This window comes from Xenopus laevis, chromosome 8L, assembly GCF_017654675.1.
Source record: "Xenopus laevis strain J_2021 chromosome 8L, Xenopus_laevis_v10.1, whole genome shotgun sequence".
In the NCBI taxonomy this organism is placed as follows: Eukaryota; Metazoa; Chordata; class Amphibia; order Anura; family Pipidae; genus Xenopus; species Xenopus laevis.
In genome coordinates, this window is record NC_054385.1 from 56,805,796 (window position 1) to 56,824,281 (window position 18,486).

The 18,486-nt window shown below is 36.3% G+C and overlaps 1 protein-coding gene across 1 annotated transcript; it reads left to right on the top strand.

Moving 5' to 3' along the window:
- Positions 1 to 230: 230 nt before the first annotated feature.
- LOC121397296 (vomeronasal type-2 receptor 26-like) lies at positions 231 to 18,247 on the top strand. Its single transcript, XM_041573908.1, has 5 exons — positions 231 to 319; positions 7,240 to 7,531; positions 13,521 to 13,745; positions 14,975 to 15,098; positions 17,319 to 18,247. Exons 1-5 carry the CDS (start codon positions 231 to 233, stop codon positions 18,224 to 18,226), a joined length of 1,638 nt encoding a protein of 545 aa, XP_041429842.1. The 3' UTR covers positions 18,227 to 18,247.
- The last annotated feature ends 239 nt before the right edge of the window (positions 18,248 to 18,486 follow it).

The following is an 18,486-nucleotide window of genomic DNA, read 5'->3' on the forward strand; positions in this document are numbered from 1 at the left end:
AGGGTCAAAACACACCAATATCACAGTACCAGTGGAACTCCAATAAAGTAGTTAAAATGGCTAAAAATCAGGACAGGCAACAGACAGGACGAAACCAGGGACAGGCAGGATCAATAACAACTTAATACACTAAAAGAAAGCACCCAGGAACTTGTGAAAAGAGCTTTACCTTGGGTACTGTACAACTGACGCCTGCGCCTATAAATATTCGAATTTCACACCAATGCACGATGACGTTGTGGTGCCGGCATGCTAAACCAGGAAGCAGCTGGTGCACGCCTCGAAGGACCAATAGAACAGTGTGGAGCTATGCCTGCTGGTGTCCCTGAGACCGGTGCGACGGTCATCCCCACCGCCCCGCTAAACCACCAGGGTGAGTTCTTACACTGTTGTTTTAATAATAAAATCTCTCTGGTTTGTACACAAATTCAAAATGAATCCGCTGCAAACCCCTCTGTATAATGAGCTGCTGCTTATTTCAAAGCCTAACAAAAGATGCAGCTGGTGGAATGGAGGGATTTGTTTATAATTCTCAGTGATTTGTTTTGATTGTGCTTGTATGGATAGAAAGTAGATACATAAAATAAAATAGGTAAGAGGAGAGGAGATGATAAAAGTAATACAGTGGTCCCAGCAATAAAATAGCAACAATGCTGTATCATCTCATATTTTCCTCCATTCTGACTCACTCAGGAACAATATGAAATTCTATTCACAGGTATTTATGTAGGATAGGACTCTTTGTGGCAAATGTCAAATTAAAACCATTCTACCAGGGTATATTTTTTCTACACACAAACCTTGAATGAGCTAGGGCTGTTAGAAGTCCTGAACTCCTACTTGATAAAGAATGACCCTCTGAGAGAGACACGCACAGAACATATCCCATCCATACTTGAGAGTTAATTGAGAGTGGTTAATTGAGAGTGAGTATCATGGCTCTATGTACTTCTTAGAGGGAAAAGTAAAATGTCACCAAATCCTGATTCAGTTTTGAATTATCTGTGTGTAGCACACCCTTGAGTGTACTTTTGCTGTGTATTAAGGTGATGTGTGACAAGGCTAAAACTGCTTGTAGTGTGCCCCGGACCCCCAGTGTACCCGTGCAACGCCCTGTAACTCCCGGTACCTGGTGTAGATCAATGCAGCAGGATAATCAGCCAGACAAGTTTCTTTGCAGTAACATAAACTTGTTTATTAACAGAGAACTGTTGCAATGGAGTAGTTCACCGGAACTTAGATGTCCACAGGCATAATAGGATAGCTTCAAACAGCAATATTCCCTCCAGGGGGTACAAGGTGCTCCAGGTGAGCTAATATCCAATATATCAAAGTAACAGCAATAATAGACTTAGGAGATAGTTACCACTCTCACTAGGCACTATCCCTCCAGATGAACACTAAGGCTTGGGTTTCTCAGCCTGGGGTCTTGTATCTTGGCACCAGACTTGGTCCTCACCCACTGTATTCAGCCTGGGGTCTTGCGTCTTGGCACCCTATCTGGTCCTCAACTCACCCACTGTAGTCCCTGCTCTAGTGGTTCACATACCACGGGGTCCTAACCCCACTATTTCTCCTCATTGGAGCCACATCTGCTCACTAGCTACCCTGTGCTGACTCTCACTCCTAGAGTGACTATTACCGTATTCACTATCACTAACTCATACTTAACTAACTTCACCGGCAGACCTGTACCTTTAGTACCTCTCAGTGAAGCAAAGTCCCAGGACAGACCCAGACCACATGGTGCTAAAACCCTTTATATTATCACATAGTGCCACCTAGTGGACAAACTCCGTGAACTAATGTGGACCCAGCAAGGGACATAGCTGCCTGAGTTAACTAAAGGACCCTTAGGTGTCCAAAAGCTAAAGGGGAACTGCCTGAGTAATTTAACCCAAATCTCAGGGTCCCTACATGTGTAAAGGAGGGAAGTTGTTGAAGTGTGTCCTAAGAAAATGATAACATCTCAGGCAAATAGAAAAAATAAAAAAGGAGAGCATGAGGAGAGTACAGAGCAGTTATAGCATCAAGTGGTAAAGAAAAGTAAAAATGGTAAAGCAGGTGAGAAATACATGAATTGAGTAAGAAGCTGATACAGGTAGTGTCCTGAAGACCCCTGAATGAAGCAGATGAGGCTCTATTATCTGACAATGAGCAGAACAGGATATGAGTTTCCAATTAGAAGCCTGAGGAGAGTAGTTCACCCCAAAGAAACTGTCAAGTTGGTGTAAGAAAATCAGATAACCCCTGAATGATGCTATGGTATGTGGTTTCTTCAGGACAAGGCTTGATGAGTGTCAAACGAGGCTTCAGAATGTTAAGAACAGGGGAAGCATGTCAAGGCTCCTTAAACCAAAAATTAGCAGAACATTAAGTTATTACAAGTAGTAGGAGTAGCCCAGAATGGAAAAGAAATCCCAGAGCAGGTGCCAAAAGAGGGTTGCAATTGAAGGAAGCAGTGGTGTAACTAAGGATGCTCGGCCCACCCCTGTAAACTTGTGCCAGATACCCCACCCCCTCACTGGAAATCATGGATGGCCTGTGTATTTTTTTTATGTGCATCGCCCATGCCCCCCCATGCAGAGGAAGTAGACCCAGCTTCCCCAACAGCTATAGGGTCTGCTTCCTTGGTAGTTACATCATGGAAAGAAAGGGGTCAGAAGCTCATCTGAAAGATCCAAGAGGTGAGGAGAGAGTTCAAGTATGGCAGGGGTGAATGGTAAGAAACAAAACAATATTTCAGATGAGTGTGTAGGAAGGAATTTTTGGAACATACAATCAATTCTACCCTATCAAGCCATGCTTGTCCTGCTCACCAGTACCAGATGCTTCCTACCACTTTCCAAGAACAGCTCCTTCATTTCCCACCCACCAGTGCCCCCATTTCTACTTCTGAATCTGTATTGGCCCCTCCACTCAGCAATACCCCCATCTGGCACCAGGAGAAGCCCAGGCCGCTCTTTCTATTTTATCCCACCCACCAGTGCCCTTCTATAACCATCTATCCTGACCCCTGCTAACCGCCATCACCCTACTACCTTTCTCCCCATTTGTTTAGCCAGGGCTTACATATACTTTTTAGGGAAGGCCGCCTTGGGGTTTTTTATCTAGTTTTTACAATCAGTCACCACACTGGCAACCAATACAGGGGCTTAATCCCAACAGTGGAACTGAGGATCTGAACTCATTTTATACCAAGTATTTCAAACGAAAACATCCTAAATAGATGACGGAAGAAGCAGGAATTGATATCTCAACCTGAAGCGCCATTCTTGGGTAGCCAAATTTAGTGGCAGATGGTACTTTATAATGAAACAAGCCAGTTGTTACCAAAGCATCCCAAAAGAGACAGCTGTGGAAATAACCTGGTATTGAACCCACAGCAGCACCCTAGTTGTTACACAGATGAAGCCATACACTTGGACTGGCAAATGTGGTAGAGGGCCCTTTATGATGGACCTAAGCCCATCTAATGAAATGATTTTAAAAAGAAAGATCTAGCTAGATCTAGAAGCTCTATGCTTGTGTAGGCAAATTTAGTGGCAGGTGGTCCTTCATGAAGAACCAAGGCAAATGAACCAAACCCTTCAAAAAGGCATATGCTGGACATTAAAATCAACAACTTGCTTCTCATAAAGCAGCAACCTTAACCCTACGCTGTTGTGATAGACGTGTTATGCGCTTCAGGAACACCACTTAATCAACCCTATATCCTGAAACGCGTAAGGCATCTATTATGCTGCATCCACTTGTGTTTAAATGAACACAAATGAAATAATAAATAGTGTTTTTTACTTGTAAGGGCAGTGTGCTCTAAATGTTTTTTTGGTTTTCTTCTATATCCTGGAGTAAGACAGGCTTGCATGAATGTCTCCTTATAATTGTTTGCAGTGAGCAATCATAAAGATTTGTATGTAATTTGCTATGAATTAAATTGACCCTGTTTTCCTGCTGCTCTTAGTATAATTTTACAATTTCATTGCTTTGAAGGTAATTGAATGTAGTTTGACTAGGGAAAAGTGAGACAATGCCTCCCCATTCCTGAGGAGTTTGAGGAAGAAGACCTTTTAAGAATTCTACAATATCTCTTTCAATATTTTTTATAGGATTCAAGGAGGTTTATGAGCTGCAAACTCACCTGAGCTTTAAAGTGGTCTTAAATATCGGCTAAGTGAATCTGTTACAATCATTGCATCATCATTGACTCTCTAAATTTTTGTGGTGACAAGAGTTATTTTATAGAAGCTGATTCAAGCTCTGCTTTATGGCTCATGGCAAAAAAGTATATTCCATGTACAGATTTTTTTGATTGGCAAAGAAGCAGCCTTTTCTTTATTTGAGCTAATTCCTCCTGAACTCCTGAACACTAGCAGAGACAAATTGGCTCTTACATCCATTCGATATGGATGTGAACTTTGACTCCAAAGATCATTGGAGTAATGGGAAACTGAATCACCAGGATTATTATATTTATAAAAGCACCAGTATGGCTAGATATATATTTTTTCAATTACTGAGCTTTCCCTGGACCCACCCCAATAAACACAGAACCCAAAAAAGATTAACATCTTCCTTCTAATTAAAGTTTTGGAGATTGTTACAGAATGTAAGACTCTAGGTACAGAATAATGAAGGTTAGGGAGGCTTAGCCTCCTCAAAAATAGACCATTTAACAATTGTAAGACTGTAGTTAGAAGCTCTCACATGGTAGCCTCCCAAACAAAAATGGCGCCCTCCTATTCTCAGAAATAAACTATTTTACACTCTCTATTGATTTATAAATTCGGTAGAAACAACAATATAATATATACATTTTAAGCTTTAGAAAAACAGCCACAGGGGTGCTCAGGGCTAATTGCTATATGATGGTATAAATAATAAAATGTTTCACTTCCTAAACTGGACCCGTCTTTTAATTATTACCTTTTGCTATCCTTATAGCTGCCCCTCCCTCAATCCCCGGGGAAGCAGCCCTTGCATGAGGGCTTATAATTAAAAGAGAAAAATTACAACGACATCTCGTCAAAGGTTATTTTGCCTTATAATTATATTATTAAAACTACAATTATTTTTTTTGCTTAATCATAAAGTATTGCAGCACAGTTCCCGATGGAGAGCCTGAATTATTATATACTGTGATATATATACACATGAAGTTCCTTTATTTCAGCTTTTATGGTAAGAGGTTTATGAGTGACATGTGCATGCGTGTTGCTTTTACACTGCTCTAATACACAGGTATTTTAGAATGAGAAACATTCTTAGAAGTCTTGTGATTTTGTTGATGTTTTGTGATGGGATTTGCCAAACTCCAACATTTGGCTGCAGACCTGGGACACCTTATTCTCAAAGACCATTCTATATGTCGGGAGATGTCCTTATTGGTGGTCTTCTTGATATACATATATATTATAAAACAGAAGCATTTTATTTTTCGAGCTCTCCCCATCTTCAGCCACGAAAAATAAGGTCAGTTACTAATCACATATTGTTACTGCATCACATATTGTAACTCTGACAGTAGTGGCAATGGCAATAATTCATTTTATGCCACATACACTTAAATATATCAGACAAGAAAAAGGTTTTAGTCCACAATAATAACAGAAAATGCAAGTCATTTTAAAGTGATTATTAGTGATGGGCAAATTTGTTCTGTTTCGCTTTGGCGAAAAATGAGCGAAACTCGAGTTTTGGTGCCCGTGTAAACTTTGATGCCCGCGTCAATTCTGACGTTCGTGTCAATTTTGACGCTGGTGTTAATGTCAATGGGCTTCCGAATAATGTTGACACAATAGACTTTTCTGACATGCATCCAAAATTTTCGCTGCACTTTATGAAGTTTTTTCGCCAGCGGCGAAAAACGAAAATTCACCGTGGATTTGTGTCCAGGTAAATTTATTCGCCTATCACTAGTGACTAGTTTTGACAAATGAAAGAAAATTTGAATCAACTGAAAGCAGTATTTGTGCCCTCTGCACTGCTGGCCTGGAACATTGTAGCAGAAGTCAGCTCTTGAAGGCTCTGTTTTCCACAATACCTTGCATGTGTCTTTCAGGTCATTTAAAAATTGTAATACCTGTTTATTGCAAAGTTGGAAGAGGGATATCCTCTTACCTTAGGCATTATTGTATTTGTGGTTTTATAACTGATAGTGCATACAGTGACTATAGTCAGCAGCTCTCATTACATACTCTTACAGGTTTTCCTTCTGTCAAGTGTTTTGGGAGTTGCAATGATATATTGCTCAGCTAAAATCTCATTTAAAAAATGGCCATGTGCAGAAAACATAAAATTTTATGAAATTGGTAAATTTAATGAACATGGCCTAAGCATCTCACCATTAGAATACTGTATGAACATATTCAACATGTTCATACTACTATATATATATATATATATATATATATATATATATATATATATATATATATATATATATATATATATGCTGGGCCATTCCCAGGACCTGATATATTTTTACATTCAAATTGTTATATACCCTGGCCTAAAGTAGCCTAGACTTACTCACTATGCAGCAGGTTGCATGAAATTCTCTACAGACAGACTTTCTAAAATGGGTTGATTACCGTAGCCTAAAAAATTCTGCACTATAAAAATAAAGTGCCATCCTCGGGATATCGGTTCAGGCAAAATATAAAGTGAAGATGATTTCTGGAATAATTATTTTTAGAATTTTCATGAAAATTCTGGTTGAATGCGGACTTTTTTAAACCATGACTACTTGACAAATGTAATAAGAACTCCATTCAAATATCTTTTGACATATTTTCTTAAATAATTCCCTTTATTTTTTATATCTGAAACAAAAATTTCCAGGGGTGGAAAAAAATATACATATACCATTTTAACTTTTACTTTTTGTCTATTGCTTAGTGATGGCAAAAAAATACAAATAAATTGTAAAAATTAACAGTATTGCATTGACCCAATCTTTTGTATTTTCAAGCACGTGTTTTATAATTGCAAAAGCAAATATAAGACTTTGTAAAATGAAAGCAGCTCCAAGCACCCTTCCAGTTTTAATTTATTACAGATATGCAACTACTTGAAAGCTACTTTTAAATCGTAATTGCAAATTCTTTTCCTGTTGCAGTAATCAAGTCTCCTCCGTTTAAGACTCCATTGCAAAATGTTATTTTTGGGTTTAAGTTCTATAAAGAATCAGCATTTATTGAAAATATTTAACCTGCAACAATATTTTTCTTTTTACAGTATGCTTCTTGAGGACTTTTATAACTTTCTTAGCATAGTATTTGCTGTGGATGAAATCAACCGTAACCCCAATCTACTTCCCAATGTGACTTTGGGGTACAATGTATATGACTCTTACGTTGATCTCTTTAGAACGATCCAAGGTGCTGTTCGCATCTATTCAGGAAACACAAAGCAATTTCCAAATTATAACTGTGATAAATATGGTGTTTTAGCTGCTGTCGTTGATGGGATGGCCTCTTCATTTTCTATTCAGTATTCTAATATATTTGGAATGTACAAGCATCCACAGGTAAGTACTTCAGAGAAAGGTCCCTTAAAATTAGCAAGGAGGATCAACTGTTAAGATCAATAAACCATTGATTCTTCCCAATAAAAACAAGACTATTAATTGAACTAATGTCAGAGCCTTTAACTATGCCAGGGTTCTGTGTCCCCCTAAACCAAAGGCCTGTACATCACGGACCCTGAATGATAGGCTTAATAATAAGATGTAAGTATGGTACCTCAAAGCACTATGGAAAACATACTGTTATGCAGAAAATGTGAAGTAGATAAATATGCTATCAAAAATCTTAGTACCAAAATATACTAGCTGCATTTTTTTTTGGCTTAAAGTTACTTTTAGTATGTTATAGAATGACCAATTTTTTTCAGATGGTCTTCATTTTCTATTTTTTATCATTTGCCTTCTTCTTCTTCTTCTGACTCTTTCAAGCTTTTAATTGGGGGTCACTGACTCCAGCAGCCCATAATCAATTGCTAAGTGAGGCTCTGATGATTTTATAGTTATTTTTTTTGTATTACTGATCTTTCTGGTCAAGCCCTATCTAAATTTCCATCTCTCATTCAAAGCACTGCCTGGTTGCTATGGTAAGTTGGACCCTAGCAACCAGATAAGATGACGAAAAATTTAAACCCGGAGAGCTGCTGAACAAAAGCTAGATTATTTTAAAACTGCAAATAAAAAGTGAAGAACAATGGCAAATCAACTTAGAATATAAACCTCTACATCATACTAAAAGATAATTTAAAGGTGAACAAAGTATTTTTGTGTCAAATTATTTCCTATCTTACTTTACATTATCTTATTTTTCTTATCTTATTTCCTTATCTTACTGTTAAAATCATATTATTACATTACATTATGAAATGTCTAGAAAATATAAGGATAAATAAAAAGATAAATAAAAAGAGCAAGAGAGAGAGATTAGTGATAGCTACATTAGATTAGATAGACAGACAGACAGACAGACAGACAGACAGATAGATAGATAGATGGATAATATATATATAATAGATAGATAGTTGTGAGATACAGAATTAACAGATTTCACAGAAATTATGATGTTTTTATTCTCTGACAATATGAGATATTTACAATCAATCCGTTTACAAAATTCTTTACAAATTACCATTTATTTTAATGGAAAAAAACTAAATTGTTATTTAAAAAACAAACTTTGCAGATATTAAACAATCTGAAAGGAACAGTAAGATAAACATTTTTAAGTTTTTTAAAGTAATAACAATATAATGCATTGTTGTCCTGCATTGGTAAAACTGCTGTGTTTGCTTCAGAAACACTACTATTGCTTATATAGATATGCTGCTGTGTAGCAATGGGGGCAGCCATTCAAAGGTGAAGATAAGCTCTGTAGAACATAATGGTGTTATCTGTTATCCACTATTTAAAGGACCAGTAACTTCAACATTTTTTTTTTAAAAAAGTTCGCTAGTATGCCACAAAAAACCCACCAAGACTTATTAAACTTTAAAATCGCACAGCCTTTATTAAGAAATAACTTACCGAAACTCTGCGCTCCTCTTCAGAAAAGGCGATCCATCGTGCGGCGCTCGATTTATCCTCCCTGCCTTCCTTATAGGAGATAGCCAGGGAGGAGAAATCAAACGCTGCACGATGGATCTTTGCCGTGGCCTTTTCTGAAGAGGAACGCAAGCAGAGTTTCGGTAAGTTATTTCTCAATAAAGGCTGTGCGATTTTAAAGTTTAATTAATCTTGGTGTTCTTTTTCATGGTATACTAACAAATTTTTTTTTTTTGATGTTACTGGTCCTTTTACCTGTGCCATACAACCTCTTTTCAGTTTCCACCATGGCTACACAAGCAGCTTGTTTATATGAACTATAGTAGTGTTTCTGAAGCAAACAGATCCGTTTTATCAGTGCAGGGCAACAGTACATGATATTTTCATTACTTCAAAACACTTTCATTACTGTTCCTTTAAGCATGATAAGAATTTGTTGGTTTACGTGTAGATGCTTACCTTCTTGAATCACATTGATATTGTGCCCCTAAATTATTACCAGCATCAATTAAAGCAGGTTTCTAGAGTACATACAGCCACCCTGAGCAAGGGCAGTAGTTGCTTTCACTTTATTTAAGTGCACCCTGGGTATTAAAGTCAACTACTAAACAGTGTTATTTTCCTGTAGATCAGTTTCATATCTCAGGATCCACTTCAGGGTGATAAAGTGCAGTTCCCCAATTTCTACCGTGCTGTGCCAAGTGAGAAGACCCTTTTTGCTGCAATAATAGCATTACTGAATCATTTCGGCTGGACCTGGATAGGCATTATATGCCCAGACGATGACAGCAGTATAAATGCCATCAAGGAAATTAAAAAGATGTTTGAGGGAAATGGGGGATGCATTGAATTTATTAAAGTTGTGCCATCTATTAACGACTATAGTTCAGAAAGGATCATGGACATTACAAACACCATTAACAATGCCACAGCAAAAGCCATACTTGTCTATGGGTCTAAGAACTATGTTTACTATCTGGAACAAGGTGTTCATATTACCAGCATTCCAGGAAAAGTCTGGATTCATACTGCAGAATCTAGCTTCCGAATGTTAAATATAGTAAATGGAACATATGTAAATGGCTCTCTGTATTTAAACATGCATAAAAAGGAAATTCCAGATTACATTAAATTTATCCATGAAGTTAATCCCAGTCGATTTCCTAGTGGAAAGACATTCACTACTTGGTGGGATGAATTATGTGAAAACCGATGCCCATTTAATCCAAGGAAACGGAACTGCACAGGGGTGGAAAGCGGGAGGGTAATTGAGTATTCACATTGCAATCTCAGATTCGCAGCCATGAGCTATAGTGCATACAATGCTGTGTATATAGTGGCACATGCTTTGCATGATATGTATCAACAGACACTGAAGGAAAGATTAAATGACTCCAGAAAACTCAAGTTCCAGGATTTGCAACCTTGGGTGGTAAATTGAAATGTTTATAATTTACACTAAGGGGGTTATTTATCAAAGTCCGTATTTATCTCAATATTTTCTGAAAAAAAGTCTGACCGAATTCGCACAGATTTTTTCGGCTTATTTATTAATACACTTTCCGAAAATTTTGTCTGTGGGAAAAAATAAAAATACGAATTTTAGGCCTTTTTTTGGAATTTCTCTTAAAACTGATTTTTTTTTTTGGATTTTTGCCCGAAAACCCCAAAAATTTCGGATTATTGCACGAAACCCAGCGCAGATTAAAGAATTTTTGGGACTTCTCCCATTTACTTAAATGCAACCTCGGCAGGTCTGAGATGCTGGATTTCAGATTCTGACTTTTTCCATCCTCGGGGTATAATATCTTTTTTTGTGATTTTTTTTTTCCCCCACAAAAAAATTCAGATTTTATACTAAAAAAAAACACAAATCTTTTGGGTTTTTGGCATTCAGAAATCTTTTGGGGTTTTGGCATTGAGAGTTTAGTAAATAACCCCTAAAAATATGTAAAGACAAAGCGCTCTGATTATAGAGAGGCTGATTGTGTTTGAGATTAACTATCATAATGCTGTCTTCGAAAATGCCCTATGTGTCATTGCCCTTATATGAACTACACATTAACTACTTTTTATGGCAACATAAACAATTGTCATATTGGAGATTTAAGTTGTGAATTTTACCTTTTTTAAATTACCAAGTTCATTAGTTGTTTCTTTATCTCTTTAACGAGATCAAACAACGTGAGAAACTAATGGTCTATTTAAACTTGTTCAATCCAGCCAATTTTGTTAATAATTTAGATTTAATAATGTGCCTTACAGTTAGATGGTAGTGGCAACAATGAATAACGGGCAAAATCAGAGTTGCCATGGGTAATTACTTATGCAAAAAATATTTCTTTAATAATGAAGATGCTGTGTGAGAAAGGGGGCAAAAATCTGTTCCATTTGGGATTATTTTTTTCTATATAAATATTCTAAATTTAACAATATGTTACTTCTGCTACTAATAATGATGATAATGATATGTCAAGGGATAGCCAGACAGGACCAAGTTCTGATATCCTGCTAGACTGTTACAATTATTTGTTCTGCAAAAAGAAACTATGAGGTGCTGGTTGTCTTACTCTTTAAGTTACATTACTTTCCCATGAATCATTTTGGAAGAGAGACATTTTGAGATATAATTTCTAAGATGGTCTTCCAGGTATGTATATTCTTTCTAGCTCTCTCTAAATTAGCATCCTTATCATAAACTCTGGAGTGGACTGGGAAAATGACTCTACAGCAGCTTTTGTAGGCCATAAACTCCACTAATTTCTTTATTGTGTGTACTTTTAATGAGTTGTGTGCAATATCATGAATGGCTTCTACTGCAAGTGCTGAATTATGTAGGAGAACACAAGGTTTTCTGTACACTTCACAGTTTGTTGGAAGCTCTAGCATACCTCCCAACTGTTCCATTTTTCACGGGACAGTCACGATTTTGACAGCTCAACCTGCAGTCCTGGAATGTACTGATTTTTTCTTTGATCTCCTGCACTGAACTGCCAGAAAAAGATACAAAGTTTCTAAAACTGAGGCTTTTGGCAGAGAGCACAGAATGGCAGGTGCCCTTAGATAAATTTGTAACAATTTAAGATAAGCAAAGAAACAATTGTAGCTATTTAAGATAAACTCTGACTTGCAGCTTAAGGGGAATTCACCTTCATAAGCAAAACTGTAAAAACACATAAAACCTGAACCCTTAAAACCCCAGCAATGTGTTCAAATTTTCCATAACCTGCCAAATTTAGTAAAAAGGATGTATGAGCTAGTGTCATAACCTAGACAATTTACTGTGACCTAAACAAATTTTCAGGGTCAAGATAGAGAAACCTTTACATAATACTGTGTTGCGTCTTCACAAGATTAATTTATCAGTTATGTTTCAAGTACCTCCCCACATTTGGAACAGTCCATTAATGTTGGGCACACACAAGCCAAATTATAGCTTATTTTATTCTAATTTGTATTTACATACTTTTACAGCAGAAAAGTAGTGATGAGTAAACTTGCAGCATTTCACTTCACTGCAAATTTCTTAAAACTGTAGGAAAACTTTGATTCAATAGCAAAATTACTTCCAAACATGGCAACCATGTTTGGGGGAGGGCTGGAAAGGGCTCAGATCCCATTGGTTGATGTGAGAGTCAAGTGGCAGATAATAATGATATCTAAGGGGCAGATTTATCAAGGTTCGAAGTGAGAATTCGAAGTAAAAAAATTCAAATTTCGAGCTATTTTTGTTAAGGGTCGAATCAAGGGTCGAATTTCGAAGTAATGCCCTAAGGGGCAGATTTATCAAGGGTCAAATTTCGAAGTAATGGGAGTTTTTTTAAATTCGCATAAATGTGAAATTCTAATAAAAAAGACCAACTGAATTTATTAAAATAATCGAAGTCTTTTTTTTTTTTTGCGGGTGAATAGGCTGTATTCGATCTTTCGAATCAAAGTAAGATCAAATTCGATTAGAAATATTTAAAAAACAAAAACTTTGATTTTTCAAAGTCCACCAATTGACTTCATATAGGTTCTAGGGAGGTCCCCCATAGGCTAAAACAGCAATTCAGCAGGTTTTAGATGGCGAATGGTTGAAGTCAAAGTTTTAAAGAGACAGTACATGATAAATTTCAATTTTCTAATTTTTTTCAAATTCTAATTAAATTTGGACTATTCCCTAGTTGAAGTACACAAAAAGAGCTCGAATTCAAAGAATTTGAATTTTTTTACTTCAACTTTTATTTTCACTTCGACCCTTGATAAATCTGCCCCTTAGTGTTTTTGGCAAAACAGAACTCAGAGAAAAAATCTATTGCCAATTCACAAAAAAGATTTGCTGGTACTTTACTGGTCGTATCAGTTCTCTGATGTTTAAAAAAAAAAAATTGTACACTGAGAATCATGTCATTTTATTTCTACATATTCATATGTTTATTCTGACTAAACCTTATTCTTGCTTGTCTTTTAGTTACACCGTTTCCTTAAAAAAGTCAATTTTACAAACACAATGGGCCAACAAATTTATTTTAACAATGATGAAATATCTAGCAGATATGATATTTATAACGTGGTCTACTTACCGAACAGGACAATCGTATCAGAAAATGTTGGAAGTTTTTATTCCGACGCACCCCCAGGAAAACAAATGGCTGTTAATGAGAAAGCAATTATTTGGGAAAATTCTTTTTCACAGGTTAGTTTTATGTGTTACAATTTAAATAAATTGTGAATCGCTGCCACTGGGCAAAAGTAAAAGTTCTTTGCTTGTCTCAGCATCATTGTTCTGCAGTCATCATATCCCACTTAAAATAATAGCACATTCTCTGACTCTCCGAAAACTTAATCTGCACTTGCACCATATGATTCATATCCTCTAAGATTAAACCACATACAATTTATACAATGTAGAAGGGTACAATGTATTACTGCAAATCCAGAATGCTTGGGACCTGGATTTTTCCTGGATAATGAATAATTTGGATTTTACCTTAAGTCTACTAGAAAATAATTTAAATGAACCCAATAGGCTGGTTTTGCTTCCAATAAGGATTAATTATATCTTAGTTTGGATCAAGTACAAGTTACTGTTTTATTATTACAGAGAAAAAGTAAATCATTTTCAAAAATGTCGATTATTTGTAAAAAAAATGGAGTCTATGGGAGACGACCATTCCGTAATTCAGAGCTTTCCAGATAACGGATCCCATATCAGTACTTGATTTCCCAATGCTGTTCCCATGTGATTTGGGGAATACAGACAGTCCCCGGGTTACGTACAAGATAGGGACTGTAGGTTTGTTCTTAAGTTGAATTTGTATGTAAGTTGAAACATATACATTTACTTATTAAATGTAACTTAGATAGATATTTGTCTTAACACAATATTTATTTTTAACTTTCTTTGCTCTGCAGTAGACAACACTCACCAGAGGGGATTGGGGCAGGTGGTTTATTAAAGCGAAGTGCTAATAAAAGTCAAACCATAGTATGTTACTGTAATAGCCTCTGTTTGTAAGTGTGAGTTGTATGTAAGTGGGGTGTATGTAACAACAAGGTTGGATGGCATGAGTAACCTAATGGCAGAATGCAATTTCTTCTTTTGGTCTGCCACTGGTCATTTACTATAAAGAAAAATAAGATGCCAGAACTGTATTCTAACATAGGTTTATACTAATTAATTTAAAGGGATTTAGAATATGCTGAAAAAACAAAATAAGACAAAATTATTTAATGGAAAAATGTTATGAAAAAACACAAACTATTTATCTGTGGTTTGGTCTAGTAGCTTGATATTATAGAAATGCAGCATCCCTACTTTGTTTTTTAAAGGCCACCATCTGACCCCTAAAGCATATGTAAAATACCATAATTATAGGTAAATTCAAAATATAACTTTACAGCTGTCGATGTTTCTTCAAGTAGACTCCAAGATCTGTGTGCAGTGGAAAGTGCCCACCGGGAAAGAGAAAATCAGTCTGGGAGGGGAAACCAGCTTGTTGCTATGATTGCTTGCCATGCCCAGAAGGGGAGTTTTCCAATGAGACAGGTAATTTACTACTATTGTAGCAACTCAGTCCATTATACACACCAGGTTACAGTTATTTACGATTATTTAAAGGGATATCATTACTTTTTCATTGGTTATATTTCATTCTTATCTTTTTAAACAGACATCAGCATGAAGCGTGCATTAAAAAAACATAGTAGAAGCTAATATCTGCTAGAATTCTTTTTTGTAAATATCAATGAAAGCAGCCCACTCATTGTTCTTATCAATCCCTTCTATAAGCAGACTGCCTGCATAGTCTTTTTAAAGGGGTTGCTCACCTTTGAGTTAACTTTTAGTATGATGTAGGGAGTGACATTCTGAGACAATTTGCAGTTGTTAATTACAAAACTATAAAAAAATAAAATAATGAAGACCAATTGAAAAGTTGTTTAAAACTGGCCATTCTATAACATACTAAAAGTTTAAAGAGATTCTGTCATGATTTTTATGTGTTTATAGTTTCTATTTCTAAATTACACTGTTTACAATGCAAATAATCCACTCTACAATATAAAATTTCATTCCCGAAACAGCAAGTGTATTTCCTAAAAAGCAGGAAGTAGTGTTCAGGCTATTATGTTAGACATCCAGTCACTCCAGCCTTTATACATTACATGTTTGCCTAACTAACTATATTAGAAACATGTTTTATTTTGCACAGCCTATCTATTTAGCCAGTTTTTATTTTCACACTGAACAATTTCTTTAAAAGGATGACACCTGCATGAGACTATTGTTTATTTGTCAATAAATGTCATATATACTAAACAACGATGAGATGCTTGTGAGAGTTATCACACATTTTTTTCTTGGTTAAAAAACATGCAGATTGCTTTGGAATAAATCCTACCCATTGATTAGCATGGGGCTCCATGAGCTCAGAAATTACTCAGAAACTACAGATCAACCTACTCAGCACTTAGTACTGCAATAAAAGTTTGTAAAAGATCTCTTTTTAATAAAGTAACCAGATTATGTTTCTGCTGGTGTACTTAATCACAATAACTTCTCTAACTATGATTTTTTAATGCTTTCTTTGATCGTAGCTTTTGCAGAAAATAATACCATGTAAGCTATTTCATATGGTTTACTAAACCATCGTAGCATAACACTGAAAATGCTAGCCTACTGGTTGGTTAGTCCTTGCACAGGCATGGGCTGGATGCACTTGTAATATATTAAATTGGTTTAAAGTAGAGTAAAGACTACCTCTAAGAGGAAAAAAAATGGTGAAATGATGCAGCCCATTCTTTTACCCCAGGCTGGTACATTTTTTGCAAAGAGTGCCTAACAATTAGGACCCCCTTCCAATGAGTTAACCTTTCTTTGTCCTTTAAGAGTATCACACAGTCCTTTAAGAGTATCACACAATCATAACTAAAATAATTTACTAAGTAAATACACTATACACTTTTCCTTCTGCAAGATCTCCCCTATATCCACTGCAGTTCTAGCTGAGGCAGGCATCTTGGATTTCACTGGCTCCTCCTACCTATATCTTCCCAGCCAATTGTAGTTCTTGAAACCCTTCTAAGCTATTTTTAAATCAGCCAAACCTCTGTGTTAGCTGCTGTTCAGTAGTGCTGCCTCCTTCTGGAAGTTAGTGTGTGCCCTTCCTTTGCATAATAACATCACCAGCAGGGGACAAGATAGGGAAATCTCCTGATACTTCTAGTGGAGGAGTTTACAAGGCATTATGGGTAGAATACTCAAGGCAGTGCTACAATCTGAGCATGCTCCTGAAATTTGCATATGAGAGTCTCTGTTATAGTCACAGTATGGCCTTCCTCAGTGAAAGAAACCATTTGACAAAGTAAGGGAATTTCAAAAAACTATAAACGTAATTTGATTAAACGTGTTTAGCTTGTACTGGTCAGATTGTTAAAATGTGTTTGATTTTGGCTGTGATAGGTGCCCTTTAAGAAAAAACGTACCAATTACAACTACCAATTTAAATTCACAGCACTAATGGTTGAAATTATTTGCATTTTAGTAAATGGATGCCTTATAGTTTAAAGATCACAGATGAACCATAACAGCTGTTTGGGGGTGGGATGTATTTGTGACTCCTCTAGTTATTTGGTTAAACTAAGGTGATTCAATGTTGCAGAAGATGAGACATTTTTGAAGTCAAATCTATAAAGTATAAACATAGCCGTATGTCCATGTTTGATTTATATATTCATCCAACATAATATTATAACATTCATTTTATAGATGTGGATGTGTGTATAAAATGTCCAGAAAACCAGTGGCCCAATAAACAGAAGACATCCTGCAGCCTGATGGACATAACATTCCTGTCTCATAGTGACCCAATAGGAATTACTCTGACAGTTATAGCAATAGTATGTTTCTTTACCTCTGCCTGGGTCTTGGGAATATTTATGAAGTATCAGAACACCCCAATTGTCAAAGCAAATAACCGGGATCTCAGCTACCTTGTACTGATATCACTAATGTGCTCCTTCCTCTGCTGTCTGATCTTCATAGGCCGCCCAGAGCAACTGACTTGCTTCTTACAGCAAGCTATTTTTGGAATAACCTTTACAATTTCAGTTTCTTCCCTTCTGGGCAAAACATTTATTGTTGTGGTGGCGTTTAATGCGACCAAAGCAGGAAACAATTTAAGAAAATGGGTTGGTGCTAAAATTCCCAAATACATTGTCATAACTTGTTCAGCCATTCAAGTGTGTATCTGCCTCCTATGGTTGGTTATATCACCCCCTTACTCATACTATAACAAGGATTCTGAACCCGGAATAATTATAGTTAAGTGCAATGAAGGATCAGTGACTGCCTTTTATACAATACTTGGATATCTGTGTCTATTGGCTTCTGTGTGTTTTGTTGCAGCTTTTCTTGCTAGGAAATTACCCGACACTTTTAATGATGCCAAGCTGATTACTTTTAGTATGTTGGTTTTCTTTAGTGTTTGGATCTTTTTTATTCTTACCTCCCACAGTGCCAAAGGCACATCAACGGTGGCAGTGGAGGTATTTGCTATCCTTGCATCTAGCTCTGGATTATTGGCATGTATGTTTGTCCCTAAATGTTATATCATCTTAATAAAGCCTGAACAAAACATGAAAAAGAATATGGTAAGAGGATCTGCTGTCAAATAAAGTGTCAATGCAATTAATTAACAAGGGGGTTAACATTTCAGAAGGTGTAAGAAGTCAAATTTTAGCTTTTGGACTGTAGTGGATTCTACTATTATAACTATGTGTAACAATGAAAAACAATTGTGGGTGTTACTGCAACAGTGCAGTTCTGCAATTAGGTCTTTATAGCTGGCAATGCCAATAAAAACATTATTGGAAAGATTGTTGAAGCATCACTTTTCACGCAAGAAAACGGCGGAGAAAGTGCAAAGGATAACATC